The 17,908-nt window shown below is 37.0% G+C and overlaps 1 protein-coding gene and 1 pseudogene across 9 annotated transcripts in view; both read left to right on the plus strand.

Annotated features, from left to right (window-relative positions):
* Nucleotides 1–17,908, plus strand: part of RBM26 (RNA binding motif protein 26) — an 85,316-nt gene that overhangs the window by 20,607 nt on the left and 46,801 nt on the right. For 3 of the 8 annotated variants that reach the window (XM_081130706.1, XM_081130701.1, XM_081130707.1), the window contains exons 2-9: nt 8,438–8,556; nt 9,771–9,907; nt 12,769–12,857; nt 13,511–13,728; nt 15,368–15,628; nt 15,887–16,126; nt 16,542–16,712; nt 17,007–17,162. In XM_081130706.1, the coding sequence (XP_080986832.1) occupies nt 8,438–8,556; nt 9,771–9,907; nt 12,769–12,857; nt 13,511–13,728; nt 15,368–15,628; nt 15,887–16,126; nt 16,542–16,712; nt 17,007–17,162 (1,391 nt within the window). The remainder of the gene's footprint in view (nt 1–8,437; nt 8,557–9,770; nt 9,908–12,768; nt 12,858–13,510; nt 13,729–15,367; nt 15,629–15,886; nt 16,127–16,541; nt 16,713–17,006; nt 17,163–17,908) is intronic. The other 5 variants (XM_081130705.1, XM_081130708.1, XM_081130703.1 and 2 more) reach the window with 4 other exon arrangements.
* Nucleotides 8,775–9,212, plus strand: LOC308554017 (large ribosomal subunit protein uL22 pseudogene; annotated as a pseudogene). The gene has a single exon. The product of its transcript is annotated as a large ribosomal subunit protein uL22 pseudogene (transcript).

Consider the following 17,908-nt stretch of genomic DNA (forward strand, 5'->3'; position numbering starts at 1 on the left):
GGGGTCTCTGTTCTGTTTCGTTGGTCTATATGTCTGGTGTTGTACCTATACCAGGCTGTTTTGATTACAATGGCTTTGTAGTACAGTTTAATATTCGGTAAAGTGATCCCTCCCACTCTGTTCTTTTTTCTCAAGATGGCTGCAGCTATTTGGGATCTTTTTTGGTTCCTTATAAATTTTCAGAATGTTTGTTCTAGATCTGTGAAATATGCTGTTGGTATTTTAATAGAAATTGCATCGAATCTATAAATTGCTTTGGGTAGTATGGACATTTTAATGATATTAATTCTTCCAATCCATGAGCATGGTATATTCTTCCACTTGTTTATATATCTTCCTCTATTTCTTTTTTCAGTGTCCCGTAGTTTTCTGAGTACAGGTCTTCTACATCCTTGGTTAAGTTTATTCCTAGCTGTCTTATTTTTTTAGGTGCAATGGTAAATGGTTTTTTTTTTTTTTAGTTTCTCTTTCTGAAAGTTCATTTTTGGTGTATAAGTATGACATTGATTTCCGGATGTTGATTTTTATCCAGCTAACTTGCCAAATTTGTTTATTAAATCTAGCAGTACTTTGATAGAATCTTTAGGGTTTTCTGTGTACAGTATCATGTCATCTGCAAATAATGACAGTTTTACTTCCTCCTTTCCATTTTGGGTACCTTTTGTGTTTTCTTTCTGTCTGATGGCTGTGGCAAGGACTTCCAGTACTATGTTGAATAAGAGTGGTGAAAGTGGACATCCCTGTCTTGTTCCTGTTTTTATGGAAATGGTTTTAGTTTTTGTCCATTGAGTATGATGTTGGTTGTAGGTTTGTCATATATAGCCTTTATTATATTGAGGTATGATCCCTCTTTTCCCACTTTGTTGAGAGTTTTTATCAGAAATGGGTGCTGGATTTCATTGAATGCTTTTTCTGCATCTATTTTTTTAGGTGCAATGGTAAATGGTGTTTTTTTTTTAGTTTAGTTTTTTTTTAGTTTCTCTTTCTGAAAGTTCATTTTTGGTGTATAAGTATGACATTTTTGGTGTATAATCATATGATTTTTGTCCTTCATTTTGTTTATGTGATGTATCACATTTATTGATTTGTGGATGTTACACCAGCCTTGCATCCCTGGAATAAATGCCACTTGATTGTGGTGTATGATCTTTTTAATGTATTGCTGGATCCAGTTTGCTAGTACTTTGTTGAGGATTTTAGCATCTGTGTTCATCAGGGATATTGGCCTGTAATTTTCTTTCTTGGTAGTGTCTTTATCTGGTTTTGGAAATAGGATGATGTTGGCCTCATGAAAAGAGTTTGGGAGTTTTCCCTTCTTTTGAATTTTCTGGAATAGTTTGAGTAGAATAGGTGTTAATTCTTCTTTGAATGTTTGGTAAAACTCACCTGTAAATCCATCTGGTCCAGGACTTTTGTTTGCTGGGAGTGTTTTGATTACTGCTTCAATTTCATTAGCTGTTATTGACCTATTCATGTTTTCTGCCCCTTCTTGATTCAGCTTTGGAAGGTTGTATGCTTCTAGGAATTTGTCCATATTCTTACAGTCCTTTGTATTTCCATTGGGTTGGTTGTTGTATCGCCTCTTTCATTTCTGATTTTATTTATTTGGGTCCTCTCTCTTTGTTTCTTAGTGTCTGGCTTAAGGTGCATCAATCTTATCTTTTCAAAGAACCAGCCCTTGGTTTCATTAATTTTTTTTTGTTTTTTGTTTTAGCCTCTTGTCATTAATTTCTGCTGTGATCTTTATTATTTCCTTCCTTCTATTTCCTCGGGGCTTTTCTTGCTGTTCTTGTTCTAGTTCTTTTAATTGTTGTGTTAGATGGTTCATTAGAGCGTTTTCTTGTTTCTTGAGATAGGCCTGTAATGCTATGAATTTTCCTCTCAGGACTGCTTTTGCTTTGTCCCATAGATTTTGGGTTGTTGTCTGTTCATTTTCTTTTTTTCCAAGAAGTGTTTGATTTCTTCCTTGATCTCATTGGTAACCCATTCATTGTTTGATAACATTGTTTGATAATATTTTTGTTTGTTTTTTATAGTGGTTGATTTCTAGTTTCATGGCATTGTGATCCGAGAAGATGCTTGATATGATTTCAGTCTTCTTGAATTTGTAGAGACTTGCCTTGTGCCCTAACATATGGTCTATTTTTGAGAATGTTCCATGTGCACTTGAGAAGAATGTGTATTCTGCTGCTTTGGGGTGAAATGTTCTGTAAATGTAAATTAAATCCATTAGGTCTAGTGATTCATTTAAGGTCTGCGTTTCCATGTTGATTTTTTGTCTTGATGATCTGTCCAATGCTAACAGTGGAGTGTCAAAGTCCCCCACTATGATTGTGTTGCTGTTGATCACCCCCTTAAAGTGCACCAAGAAATTTTTTATATATTTAGGTGCTCCTATATTGGGTGCATATGTATTTGTAAGGGTTATTTCCTCCTGTTGGATTGATCCCTTTAGTATTATGTTGTGACTGTCTTTGTCTCTTGTTATGGTCTTTATTTTGAAGTGTATTTTGTCAGAAATAAGTATTGCTACTCCAGCTTTTTTTCCTTTCCACTTGCATGGAATATTTTATTCCATCCCTTCACTTTTAGCCTGTGTGAATCTTTTGCTTTTAGGTGCATCTCTTGTCGACAGTATATATTTGGGTCCTGTTTTCTTATCCATTCAGCTACTCTATGTCTTTTGATTGGACCATTTATTCTGTTTACATTTAAGGTTATTATTGATATCAACTTATTTAATGCCATATTCCCCCTTTATGCTGATGTACCTTTCTCTCACTGTTTCTTCTTTTTCTTAGAGCAGTCCTTTTAGCATTTCTTGCAGTGCTGGTTTGGTGGTACTGAACTCCTTTACCCTTTTTTTTTGTCAGGGAAGCTCTTTATTTCACCTTCAATTTTAAATGATAGCCTTGCTGGATAAAGCAATCCTGGTTGCATGTTCTTACTTTTCATTACTTTGAGAACTTCATGCCACTCCCTTCTGGCCTGAAGAATTTCTTTTGAGAGACCGGATGTCAGCCTTATCAGGGTTCCCTTGTAGGTCACTGCTTGTCTCTCTCTTGCAGTCCTTAATATTCTCTCTTTGTCCTTGCCATTTGCCATTTTAATTATGATATGTCTTAGAGCAGGACTCTTTGGGTCCCTCTTGTTTGGAACCCTCTGTGCTTCCTGAACTTGTGGGGCTTTCTCCCTCTCCAGCATAGAGAAGTTTCCTGTCATTATTTCCTCCACCAAGTTCTCTATCCCTTGCTCTCTTTCCTCCCCCTCTGGCATTCCTGTAATGCAAATGTTGTTTCACTTCATGTTGTCCCAAACCTCCCTTAGACTGTCCTCATGCTTCTGAAGTGTTTTTTCTTTTTGCTGCTCTGATTGATTGTTTTCTACCTTGTATTCTAAGTCGCTTTTTCTGTCCTCTGCTTCATTGAGCCTGCTTTTAATTCCTTCCAGCATATTCTTGATATCAGATATAGTATTCTTTATTTCTGCCTGATTCTTGTTTATGATATATATCTCTTTTTTCATGTTTTCACTAAGTTCCTTGACCTTACCATCAAGTACCTTGTTGTTCTCATTAGTTTCCTTGAGCATCTTTATAGCCATTACTCTGAACTCTATTTCTGATAACTTGCTTAACTCCAAAGCTTTTTTCTGGCGATTTTCCCTTTTCTTTAGTTTGGGGGTTGTTTCTTTTTCTCCCCATTTTGGTGGCTCTTAGTGTTTGTATCTATATATTAGATATATTTGCTGTCTCCCAGTCTTATGGGGAGGGATTTTGTATTGTGAATCCAGTGGAGCCTAGAGGTGTGTTTTCCTTGTATTTCTGAGCTCTTTGCTCTAGGCATGTCCCTTTTGTAGGTGACCCTTTTATGGCTTCTTTGGGCTCTCCTGTTGTGATTGGGTCTAGATTATTGTTGACCAGTCCTTGGGAGTTCTCTCCCCTCAGGTTGGCTAACTGTGTGTCTCAACCCCAACCTCATCGTGTAAGCTGTTGTATGGCAGGATAATACACAACTAAACTTTCAGGAAACAAGGAATATCTTACAAAATATCTTGATAATCACAATGAAAACAACTCAAGTAAAAATATAACTGGGAGAGGGAAGGGAGAACACAAATTCTAAACCAAAAAAAAAAAAAGTGAAGGAGAAAAAAAATAAAGCTAGAGAGAGAAAAGTATGTTGGTAATAGTGACAAAAATTTAAAAAATAATAATAAACCAAACTAAAATGTAAAAAATAGAGAAGCTACTGGGAGATAAAAGGGGCAGAGAAAAGATTTGAAAGAAGGGCAAGCAGAAAATAGAATAGGAATAGGGTAATAGTTGAAAATGAAAAAATAAAAATACAGTAAAGAGAATAACAAAAACTAACAATCAAACAAAAAGACAGGAAGACAGAAGGGAGAAGAACAAAAGAAAGAAAGAAAAGAAGAAGAAAAAAGTTATGCCACTGGATCGAGAGGAGAGAGAGAAAGTCAGGACAGGGAGGGAGTCCAGTAAGAGATATGGGGGAAACTAGAGAAAGGCAGTAAACCTGGTGGTTATAAGGATAAAGTCCCAGCAGTTAAGTAGGGAATATCAAGAAAGTCTTGATAGTAGAAGCAAAGATAAAACAAAGCAAAGAAGCAAGACAGAAAACAAGCTAAGCAAAACAAAATTCTTTTAAAAAATTAAAGAATTTTAAAAATTAAAAATATATAAAATTTAAAAAGAAAAAAAAATCCAAAGTCAATCAGGTGAGTTTCTTCTGGGCAGCTTATGTTGTCTTAGGATTCAGCTCACTGTTTTGTATGATGATTTCCGTTCTCCTGGGAGGTGCTTGTGTATCAGCCAATGTGAGGAGCTGTCTAGGTTTGGCTCTGGTGTCCTTAGGTAGTTGGTTGATCTGAGGCTGTCTGTGGACTACCTCCTCTTGTCAGCTATTTTGCAACCTTGTAGTTGCCTAGTCTTACTCCAGAGTCTTCTGTAGAGTCTTTAGGGTGCAGGGTGGCTAGTGTAGCTCCCGATATCACTCCCATGACTTAGAGGTTTTGCTGTCAGGCCCTCACTCTGCGGGGGTTAGTCTCTGCTCCCCAGCCAGCTCCTCAGTCCCTACCTTGTCCTCCGATTCTCGTTCCCCATACACTTGCCTACTGCAGTTTCAGATTTACTTCAGTCTGTTGCCTTTTCTGTATGGGCTGTTTCAGCAGTCTGGACTTAGTGGGTTCCATTAAAAAACATTCCAGTGAGCACTTTGCCTGTCCATCCCCCAGCAGGGGTTTTCAGCTTTTCCTCCAGTTTCCAAACAATAGTCCCTTAGAGTCTTATTCCTGTAATGCCCTCCTGTGAGCTGTTCTCCCTTCCCCCTCAGGACTGTGCCCTGTGGGGTATCTGGGGCCTCAGTGAGCTGAACCAGCCTCTTTCCTTTTGGGGGTGGTGCTCCCAGGCTGCAGGAGGGGCAGGCGGACTCCGCTCCTCCCTTCCCAGATCTAATTGTCTGGTTGCACCAGGCGCGCACCTCAAACACTCTACTATGCAGACACAAATCCCAGCTTCCGCTGGTCTGTCTCTCCAATGCAAGGCAGGGAGGTGGAAGCCAGTTCAGCTATCAAAAACTCCAAAATGCACAAAGCAACACACAAGTAGAGAATCCACCCTGCAAGGTCCGTCCCTCTGCCTGTCCCCCGCCAAGCACCCAGCAGGAGGGTACACAAAGTCAGCTCCATGCAGCTCCCCTGCACCGCAGATCTCAGTCAAGCTGGGGTGGCTCCACGCACTCCACCACGGCACCCCTCAGGGATGGTCAAAAATCCCAGAGTTTCCCTACCAGAAGCTCAAGGCAGGAGGGCTCTCTTCCCCTTCCCTGCGCCACACAGATTAAATGCTGTCTGGGGCTCAATGCAATGCTTTACAGGAAGGCAGAGGGTCCCTGTATGTGGTTGCTCAGTGCAGGCCTCTGGTCCCTTACTATTCGGGTGCCACACACTTTGAGACTGCCTTTCCTATGGTCAGCACCCTGAACATTAGACACCGGTGGCAGGTGCCATTAGAGGCTTTGTTTCCTAGGAAGGCGCCGTCCTCCTCCTGGGCACACTGCTCCCGTGTCCTTCTGCCCTTCGTGTGCGGCACCCCTCTTCTCTGCTATGGGTTTGAGATCCCTGCTTTTGGATGCCAGTCTGCACTCCTAAGGGGAGGGAGTTTTGCAGCCTCTAAGCCTTGGGGACTCAGAGCCCAGCCCAGGCTTCAGTGGGCACTCTCCCTTTCTACGCCCCCGCCTTACCGGACTCAGTGATGTTTCCTCAGTGCTTCCCACTCGCAGTATGTCCACTCAGGTATATTTCTCTGTTTTTTCGAAGCTAGTTATGTCGTATTTTAGGAGTAAATTGAGTCCATGTCTGGGAACGGGGGCACTCTGCTTTTCTCACAGTGCCGCCATCTTCCCTCCTCTGCAGTCCTAACAAATTTTAAAAAGTAGTCTTCTTTTAGACAGCTCTGGTAGTGGACTTTGAGCAAAAAAGAAAAAGGGGAGAACTCACGGACATACGCAACAGTGTGGTGGTTGGTTGAGGAGAGGAGTGCGTGGGGGTGGAAGAGGGCATAGAGGGGGTAAATGGTGATGGAAAAAATAAAATAAAAAGTAAATTGAAAAAAAGTAGTCTGCCTTTCAGACTGTCTTAAGCACTTAAATTTTTTGTGTGTGGTTGTGGTTGTGACTTTTATTATTGATTTAATTCCAAGTTATTGAGGAAAGATTGTTTGGGAATTCTTTCTTACCATTTATAAAGCTGTAGCCTTTAAACCATAATAATTATAAAAATCACAAAGGTCTTTCTCCAGATTTTTAGCTGCTGACATTTTAATCTACTTTTCTGGTGTCCTGTTTAAAAACTAACAGGGTGGAGCCCTGGCCCGTATGGCTCAGTTGGTTGGAGCATCGTGGTGTGCACTGAAGGGTTTCGGATTCAATTCCCAGTCAGGGCACTTACCCAGGTTGCGAGTTTGATCCCTGGCCGGGGAGCGTACAGGAGGCAACCGATTGATGTTTCTCTCTCACATCAGTGTTCCCCTCTCTCTCTAAAATCAATGAAAAAACATATTCTTGGGTGAGGATTAAAAAAAACTTAACGGGGTGGAATGGTGTTTAGAGAAATGTAAAGTGACATTACATCATTAGAAAAGCCACTGTTAAATTGAGAATTCACAACAGTCAAACAAATATGAATCAAATTATAGCATTTGGATTCAATGTAGAGACTGAATTTGTTATTAACAGCACTTGCAATAAAACAGTATGACACCGTGATAGTATTACTCAGTGATTTCCTGTAAACTGAAGTATGTTTAGCTTGATGTCTAGTTAGGTTAATGTTAATTGATGGTGTTTATTCAAGTTACCTATCATGCATAAGTATTACTTCATGGTTTCTCATGCAGTAATACCAGATTGCCAGATATACATATATATATAAAATACATCATGAGGTAATTGTCCCATTTCTTCTTGCTTATTTCATCACAGGCCTAAGTCTGTGCTAATTATAATTAAATATGAAAATATTAATTTACCATAAATTATCTATTTTAAAAAAAGTTGTTGGTATAAGTAAATAGATTGAAGCAAAGTACAAATAAAAAGTTTAAAAAAAATCTCTCATGTACCATTGAAATGGATTTTCCCCCCTTCCTTCTTGTCTAGGCTAAAACCCACTTCAAGTCTTTGCAAATAAATGATAGATCTGTGAGACAAGTTGACTTATGATAAGTGACCTAGTAGCATAGTATAGACATTTACCATCTCATGACATTTATCATTTCTGTCGGTCAGGACTTTAGGAACAGGCAGCATAGTTCATCTCTACCTCATTGATTTGGATGCTACTATTATAAAAATCTAAATTTCTATATATATTTGGGTCTGTTTCTAGACTTTCTTTTCCGTTGTTAAAATATCCTCTCCCAAGGATATTTTTTCCATTGCTTTTCAGAGAGAGTGGAAGGGAGGGAGGGAGAGAGAGAGAGGGAGGAAGGCAGAGGGAGGGGGAGAGAGAAATATTTATGTGAGAGAGACACATAGATTGGTTACCTCCCGCATGTGCCCTGACCAGTGCCGAGGATAGAGCCTGCAACTGAGGTACACATCCTTCACCGGAATCGAATGCGGGACTCTCTTCAGTCTGCTGGCTGACGGTGTAACCACTGAGCCAAACCAGCTAGGGCTAATTTCTTTTTTTAATATATATTTGGAGGGATACTGAATGATGACTGCATGTATTGTGTCAAGTATATTAATATAAGGGAGAACTCATATTTCTTTATTGCCTTCCACCAACCAGGTGCTTTATACATATATTAACTCATGTACTTTATTATACTGACTGACTCCATTTGTAACTGGAATTTGTAGAATGTGTAATTATTTATGGCTAAATTTCCTTCCACACTGCTTTTTCTCTTCAGCTGTGATGCAGATCCATCAGCCTTAGCAAAATACGTTCTTGCTTTGGTAAAAAAAGACAAAAGTGAAAAAGAGTTAAAGGCATTATGTATTGATCAACTGGATGTATTTCTTCAAAAAGGTAAGATCTTTGGTTTAAAAATACTACTTTATTTTAATAAGTTATTTAAAATAAGATTATCCAGCTGTTCCCAAAAGCAGCCCAAGGTGACCTCTAGGTGGTTTGCTTTTCACTTGACCCAGAAGACCTCACAAGTTCATGCAAATCACAACATTCAGATCTTACTCTTCATGTTCACTTTTAAGAACACTGGTGAAATTGCCCAGGCCATCAAAGGTATGCATATCCAAAAAGCCACCAAGTACCTGAAGGGTGTCACTTTACAGAAGCAACATGTGCCATTCCGTAGTTACAATGGTGGAGTTGGTAGATGTGTCCAGGCCAAATAGTGGGGTTGGACACAGGGTCAGAGGCCCAAAAAGCGTGCTGAATTTTTGCTTCACATGCTTAAGAATGAGAGTAATGCTGAACTTAAGGGTTTAGATGTAGACTCTATGGTTATTGAACACATCCAGGTGAACAAAGCTTCCAAGATGTGGCGCAGAACTTACAGAGCTCATGGGTGGATCAACCCATACATGAGCTCTCCCTGCCACGCTGAGATGAACTTTACTGAAAAAGAGCAGATTGTTCCGAAACCGGGAAAGGAGGTTGCACAGAAGAAAAAGCTATCCCAGAAGAAACCAAAGAAACAAAAACTTATGGCCTGGGAGTAAAATCAGCATAAGATAAATACTAATAAAAGTTTTTTAAAAGAGATTAACCACAGTATTAAAGGAACTCAGTAAGAGACAGGCTCTAATTGTAATGAAGTTGAACAAATAGTATTATTGTTGATTATATCCATAGCTTATTTATAAAGAAAGCCTTTTCTTTCATTACCATTCTTATGCTCTTTCTTAAACCATGCTTTTTTTCTTTAAAGATTAAGAAAATGACTGAATGCTTGTTTATTTAAAGGTAGCACTCCTTCGGAATCTACTTTGAATGTTGTCTAGCACAGTGCTGCCTAGCTTTTTCACTTTGCCAACATCAAGATGATGGTAATATTTGTGTTTGCATACTGGGTAGGGTACATGGAAACTAGTCATGGCTGAAAGTGACTGTCCCAGAAGCTCTGGCCATTCCAACCCACATCACCCTGAAAATTGAGTGGATTGGTATTACCATGGGACTGTGCCATGGCATACTGGTTAGGCAGGTTTTGAGAGGAGAATAATACCTTAGCAAATGTCTATTAATATGTGGAATTTTTTGTTTTGTTTTATTTTTAGAGACACAGATATTTGTGGAAAAACTTTTTGATGCTGTGAATACAAAGAGTTATCTACCTCCTCCAGAACAGCCATCATCAGGAAGCTTAAAGGTGGAATTTTTTCAGCACCAAGAAAAAGATATAAAAAAAGAAGAGGTAAGGATTTGTGTTAAACCTTACATTTTCTTCAAAACATATAAGGGATAATTAAACTGAATTGTATTTTCTGTATCTGTGTCAGGAGGCTTCAAGACTACCCCCAGGTTTAATGATTTCACTAGTAGCACTCACAGGATCAGCATATAGTCATTCTCATGGTTATGATTTCTTATAGTGAAAGGATACAAAGCAAAATCATCAAAGGGGGAAAAAATGTATGGTGCAAAGTCTAGGGGTAAACAGGCGTAAGCTTCCAGAGGCCTCTTCCAGTGGAGTTACACAGGATGTACTTAAGGAGTTGAGACAATATGTGTGAATGAGGGAAGCTTGTTCAAGACTCGGTACCCAGGATTTTTATTTAGGTCTGGCCACATAGGTACCTTCTCCTAGTAAGTGCCTTCTGCCTAGTATTTTCCAGATTCCCATGAAGAAAGCAGGTGTTCACCGTAAACTATATTGTGTACACAAACAACTCAGGCATAAGTGAGCTATTATTATCAGCAATGATGGGAACCCTCCAGAAATCAAAGGTCACAGGTCCCAGCCAAGGGTCTATCTTGCAAGCAGGCCTTTCTAAAGGCCTGCTTTTAACTTTTCTGCATGGTATCTTACAGGTATAGACTCTTATTGTCTGTATTCTATGAAAATAATTAGATTGACAGTAGATCTGTTTGCTTCTGTTCCGTAAGTATTTTGTAGGGAACTATTTTTAAGGTACAGTAGTTAAATAAAATGACTTTAACAGGCAATGGAAATGACCCATACTTTAAGAGGTTTGAAGTTTTTACCTTTTATACAAAATTACCATTCTTGTTTACTTACTATATAATAATTCAAGTCTCTTCAGTTTGACATTTAAAGATTGTAATTCCAGCAAAATTACAGTCTTTAAATTGACAAGCTATTATATGCCTGCAGTTAGCTTAGCTTTAGTCAAACAAATCCTGGTTAAAAGTTTGGCTTTACCAGTCACTGCTTTGTCACCTTGAAAACATGACTTTTTCAAGCATTAGTTTACTCAGCTGCAAAGTGGAAATATTACAGGGTTGTGAAGAATAGTTAAATAATATCTGTAAAGCACTTGGTATGGTATGGAGCATGTAGTAGGTTTCTCAATAAATGGTAATTGCTATTAGTATTGAGAGATTGTTGTGTGGTGAAAGATGTGATTGTGACCTTTGGTTTGTTTACCCCTCATAAATCTTTCCCCCTCCCAGATTATGTAAATAAAATATGTTTATTATGCAATAATATATATAATATTACATGTTAATTCTTAAATATATTTTTATCCCTGTATACACAAACATATTTATACACATGTATAGGTACACAGACACACACATAAAACACCCCTGTTAACTTCTCTCTGCAGCGGAAGACCAGACATCATTTTATAACTGCTTATTCCATACCAAGCAGTCTAGGGATTTTGTTAGTAAGGAAGTAGGGATAGTGGATATTGTGCTGGCAACTACTTACAAGTTTTGCCCACTGATGGAATTCTGGATTGGTTCCTGATTTTTGCTATTTCAAAATATATTTTAATTCTTTAAAAATCTTTAGTAAATCATGGGCTCTTGGTTTGAGAAGCAGTAAGAAGTCTTTCCCCAAAACCAGTTAGTGGCAAAGTCTTAGTCTTACATGTGTTTATATAATAGTATTTCACCACGTTCTCTTAACCAGTTGTTAAGGATATTTGTCCCTGATCTTTCAGAACTGTCAAAATGTCAGATGGCAATCTGGATTAAAAATGCTGTGGGTGTAGTAGAAGTTCATCATGTACTATGGAATATGGTGATCTGTCAACATAAATTACTTGCAGGTGTGCGTTGAGGAAAATAGAAAGGAAAAAGTGCTTCAGGAGGGTTTTATTTGTACCCAGTATTTTTGGCAGGGGAGGGTTAATGTGGGTGGCAAAAGAACAAAAGTATTAACGAGAAAAAAAGAGGCAAACTGTTCAAATAAGATTTTTAAGCAATGTCAGAGTTTGGTCTGTTAATAGGCTATCCATTTAACTTATCTAATGTGGGATTCTTTTATAGTGATAGGCTTACTGAAAGGGATGCTGGAGCAGCTTGCATAAACTGGAACATGTTTATATTGTCTGTGAAGTACTTACATCAGAATATCTTAGGGTTCTTATTAAAAATGCATCTCATCTTGAGCCCATATTTCTAGAAGCCACTTGTTCAATATTTTCTGAATTTATCCTCTAAACCCTTTTCTTTCTAGTGACACCTATTGTGTCCTGTGGAAAGTGTTCTAGGCAGTACAGTATGGGAAATTCTGGCCTAGACAAAGTAGCATTGAAGAAGGGAATGTTTTCCAGGGCTGCTTTCTATTAATTGTATAATGTGAATGGAGGCCTTTTGTAGGAAAGAGGAATATTAGCTGCCATACTACCATGAGAAACTGAAGAACTATTTTATATATTATTTTCTCAAATGTTCTCTTTTTTTATGACTTGGTTAGTTCTAATGCATTCCCCTATATTCCATAATGTGTTCAGTGCTGAATGAAATCCATGAACCAAAACATGAATGTATGTTGGACTTTTGAAAGAAGGATTTTTACTAATAATTTTAAAATGAACACTTGCTTAAAATGTTTTCTCATCAGTAGATGTTACCTAAGATAAGCATTTATGAGTTTCTTTAGATTCACTTTAACTTGCAGTATGCCTGTCTTTAGTGGTTAAACTATGATGGTACTTACACGAGAAATTTATTTTGTTTGAATACTTTTAGAGGATGACAATTTTGCTTTTATGTCTTAATATCAGTTAAGTAATTGAAATAGTAACATGGCAAGGAATAGCTATTGCTAAATCTTCTACACTTTTTTTGGTATGTTAGATCATAAAGGAGGAAGAACGAGAGAAGAAATTTTCCAGAAGACTAAATCACAGTCCTCCCCAGTCAAGCTCCCGATACAGAGAAAATAGGTGATTAATTCATTGAACCATGTTCGGTGATTAGACATTGGTTATCTTTTACATGACTGTTTAACTTGATTATCTTTTACACAGGGGCAAGTAATGTCTATTCTTTTATTGGTCTAAGAAAGTATAACAGTCCTTTTCTACCAGTAATATCTAGGTAAGATTTGTAGGGCCTGGAAGTGAGATTTAGAATAGTGCTTGGCATTTATTATTGTTATTATTTTTATTCTTAACTTCAAATTCCAGTGAAATCTTAATGAGACCTTTTTTTGCCTTAAGTTTCCCTTTAGTAAGAATTCATAATTTTTTTCATTAAGGCTCCAAAGGCATTTAGAATGTCCTGAATGTGATACATGCCAATGAGATAAAAGTGTACATATGTACAAGGTAATATGTACTATAAGACATATGTATAGATGCCTTTGTGTGTAAGACTAAGGATTAAGACTTTAAGTTTTTCCCTTAAAGGAGTTTTACAATAGTTAAGCAAACCATGTTCAGTTTTTTATTATTTGAGTTTCCTATGTTTGTATTCTGATGGTGCAATAAAGAATCATGATATTACAAGAATTAAATATGACTTCTGTATTTAATTAGAGTTTTTCCTGTATCTGCTTAAAAGTTATTTACATGAAAGTGATCATATATTTCTTTAGAAGTCGTGATGAGAGGAAAAAAGATGATCGTTCTCGCAAAAGAGATTATGACCGAAACCCTCCTCGAAGAGACTCATACAGAGATCGGTACAATAGAAGACGAGGGCGAAGTCGCAGTTACAGCAGGAGCCGGAGTCGAAGTTGGAGTAAGGAGAGGCTTCGTGACAGGGATAGAGATAGAAGCAGGACCAGAAGCAGAAGCAGAACACGAAGCAGGGGTAAATCATATATGTGTATATTTTCGTTGGCATTCTTTTATTGGGAAAATACCTCTTATTTAAGAGTCATAAAACTTGTTCTAGTTTTGTCAGTGTTGTCATCATTTTTTCTGCTTTGATTTTATCCAAGTGAATGCTTTTACAGATTTTCTTTTAAAAATTTTATTTCATGCAAATTAAAGGCACATTGAGTTACCACTGCACATCCGTCAGAATGACTAATATTAAAAAGACTGACTTTATCCAGTACCTGTATTGGTGAGGCTGGAGATTTGAAACTCTTTGGAAAACACTTTGACGGTATATTAAAACTAAAACGTACACCTACCAAATGATCCAGCCATTTCACTCCTAGGTATTTACCTAAGAGAAATAAAAGTGTATTTCCACACAGACTTGTACACAAATGATCATGGCAGCTTCATTGGTAATAGCCAAAAATTAGAAATAACCTAGATGTCCATGTGAATGGATAAAGAAACTGTGGTATACCTAGGTATAAGAAGGAAAGAACTAATGATACATACAACAAAATGGATGAATCTCAAAATAATTATACAGAGTTAAAGAAGTCAGACAAAAAAGAGTATATATGCATAAAATTTTAGAAAATGCAAGCTGATTTATGATGACAGAAAAACCAGTGGTTGCCTGGGATGGATTACAGAAGTGATGGATTATTTAGAGGCACAACGATCCTTTTAGGGGTGATGAATATATATATAGTATGTACATTATTTCGGTTGTGGTATTTGGTTTTATAGGTGTATACATAGATGAGAATTAAGTATTTTCAGTTAATTACATATCAGTTATACTTCAAAACCATTAAAACAGTTAAAAGTTTTTATTTCAGATGTGTGTGATTGCAAGACCGTGTCATTTCCAGCGTGTATAATTTTTCTTGCAATGTGTATTATTGAAAGGGAAATATTATAGCCAATAAAACACCTTTGAGTAAAATACCTTTACTCAAGCTTAGATTTTAGCTACTCTTGCAACCTTTATTGTATAGCCATCTTCAGACTAGGAAATAATTTTATAGCCTTTGTATAAACCCTGTACTTTGTTACTCGTAGAGTTTCCCCCCCCCCTGTGATCTACAGGCCTCTCTGCACATTGCTTCACTTAACAAATCTCCTTAATACCTTTTCTCTTTCCTTGGGACCATATACAGCCCAGTTAATTTCTTTGTTTGTTTAATATGAACTCCTTTTTCTTCCTCTGCTCATCCATTCTCATCGTCAAGTAGTGTTCACTGTAAAAAGGCATGCTCGGATCTTTAGAGGGATGACAATTAAATGTTTATCGCAGAAAAAATAACCATAGTTTTATTTAATTGCATATTTTATTTTGTGGGCTGAAGTTATGCATGCTAACATTGCAGTGAAGAAAATTTAAAAATCGTTTTTTTGCAAAAACAACTTCAAGAAATTTTAAACTCATTAGATAAGCAACTTAAAGTGTGGTTTTATAATTTAGGTCATATTGAAAAGATTGTATTCATTGTTAGTTTTTAAAAGGAGGATTGTCTAAAATTTGAACATTTTCTGTTTAGCAGAAACAGTACTGTTTCTTAGATCTGGGACATGGTCTTTTTTAAAATACAGCTTTATAAGTCATTTATATTTTGTTGCAGAAAGGGATCTGGTAAAACCTAAATATGACCTGGATAGAACAGATCCACTGGAAAACAATTATACTCCAGTTTCTTCGGTACCTAATATTTCATCTGGTCACTACCCTGTACCTACTTTGAGCAGCACCATAACAGTAATTGCTCCTACACATCATGGTAATAACACTACCGAAAGTTGGTCTGAATTTCACGAAGATCAAGTGGACCATAATTCATATGTCAGACCACCAATGCCAAAGAAACGATGTAGAGACTATGATGGTAAGCCTTTCAACTGTTTCATGAAGTATTGAATTAATATAGTCAGCTGACTAAATTCTGTAAGTTTAGGTTGCACACAGTTATTCAAAGACCTTACCTATTGATAAGTATTTTTAAATTACTGGGATTAGTAGGTAGCTGTTGTGATGTGATTAAATACACTTGCCCAATATTAAAATATATTTCTGTTTTTAAGTAATCTTTTGTTGAGAAAATGTATATGTCCAACACTATTCATATTTCCATTTTTCCTCACAGAAAAGGGTTTCTGTATGAGAGGAGACATGTGCCCTTTTGATCATGGAAGTGACCCTGTGGTTGTAGAAGATGTGAATCTTCCTGGTATGCTGCCTTTCCCTGCACAGCCTCCTGTTGTTGAAGGACCACCTCCTCCTGGACTCCCTCCACCTCCACCAATTCTTACACCTCCACCTGTGAATCTGAGACCCCCAGTGCCACCACCAGGCCCATTACCACCCAGTCTACCACCTGTCACAGGTAAGTAAATATGTTTGTTTGCCTGTACTTGTTATCTGTCCATTCATAGTCTTTTTAAAAAGTTAATAGTTTGATGCTTGCTTTAATTAAAAGTATCTAAAGTAATTTTATAGATGCTGGAAACTAAGAGCAAGATATTCCTATTTAGACTATACTCCTACTTTGCTTTCCTGTGCCAAACCTATGGTTTATTATGGTTTGGAATGGCTTGAATTATGCACATCCTGATAAATCCCAGCTGCCTAAAGTCCTTTATAGCTTAAGAGAAACCTGTTTTGGAAACTATTAAAAGACTATTTTACTCTAGAAAACTAACATAGCTGTAATAGCTTGATGTTTGTAGATATTATAGTTTGATGAATGAGAATATCATGTTTGGATATACAAATAACTTATTTTATTTGTTTGCTTTCAGATGATATTTCTTATTCTTTGGTTTTGACAGGACCACCACCTCCACTTCCTCCTTTGCAGCCATCTGGCATGGATGCTCCCCCAAACTCTGCAACCAGTTCTGTTCCTACTGTAGTAACAACTGGCATTCATCACCAGCCTCCTCCTGCTCCACCTTCTCTTTTTACTGCAGGTGCAGTTTCGGCCCTCTCTGTATTTGTAAATATAGTTTTAGTTTTAGATGAGGAATTTTAAAATGTTTAGAGAGTGAATTGCTCTAGCAGGTCTGTTTTTCTCACTAAAATTATGTAGAATAAAAGTGAATGTACATTAAATGTAAGTCTTCAGTTATGTTTTTATAAAACTAAATTTTCTTTTTAATACATATGAAATGTTAGCTTTGTATTAGTAATATACTGATTACTTTTTCTATTATTAGTTTAGAAAAATTATGAAGTGGAATTTTATAATTGTTTTTTAATTACAGTTTTTGTATTACCAGATACATATGACACAGATGGCTATAATCCTGAGGCCCCAAGCATAACAAACACTTCCAGACCTATGTATAGACACAGAGTACACGCACAAAGGCCTAACTTGATAGGATTGACATCAGGGGATATGGATTTGCCACCCAGAGGTACTATGATTAATCTTTTCTTATAATTTTCATAATATCAAGAGTGACAAACATTTATAAAGAACAGTTGGTCCTACATTTATAGGGGTTGAGTAAAGGATGGTGTTTATGTTTGTTTCTTGAATCCTTTGGTCTCCCATTGAGAGAAAAGGTAATGTATGTTTTCCTATTTGTGGTGTTTCCAAGGGGAAAGGAATTTTACAAAAGTACATATTTTTTACTGTAGCTTTTGTTGGGTATTTTCTATAACTTGCAATCTTAGTAGGTTTATTTAAACTCGGGAGTAATGGTTTAATTCCTAAAGATAGATTCTATCCATTTATAATGAAATTAGCTGTACAAACTTGTGCTTGATGTGTATTTTACTTTTGTTTACTTTTGATGTTAGAATTTGAAATTGGTTTGCTTATAGTATTTTAAGCAAAAGGAATTATGTTTTAGGAAGTGACTATAGCTTTTAAATTTTTCTTAGAGGAGACAGACTTTCTGATAAAATTTCTAAACTGGAGAAGAAGATGAATTTAGACTGACATAGTCACAAGCTGAGGCAGTAAAACTGCTATCCTAGAGATGCAAATGGATATGGAGATTCAAAGGAGGGAGAAAGTTTACTTTAATTTGAAAGATGAAGCATTTGCTACAGATCACATTGGATATAGGAAAGTGAGGGATTGTTAAACATAATAGGAAATACTATGTATGCCAATTAATGTGTCTCTTTCCCTATTTCAACTAATTTTTTTTAA

The sequence above is a fragment of the Miniopterus schreibersii genome (assembly GCF_964146895.1).
Source record: "Miniopterus schreibersii genome assembly, chromosome: 2".
Classification (NCBI taxonomy): domain Eukaryota; kingdom Metazoa; phylum Chordata; class Mammalia; order Chiroptera; family Miniopteridae; genus Miniopterus; species Miniopterus schreibersii.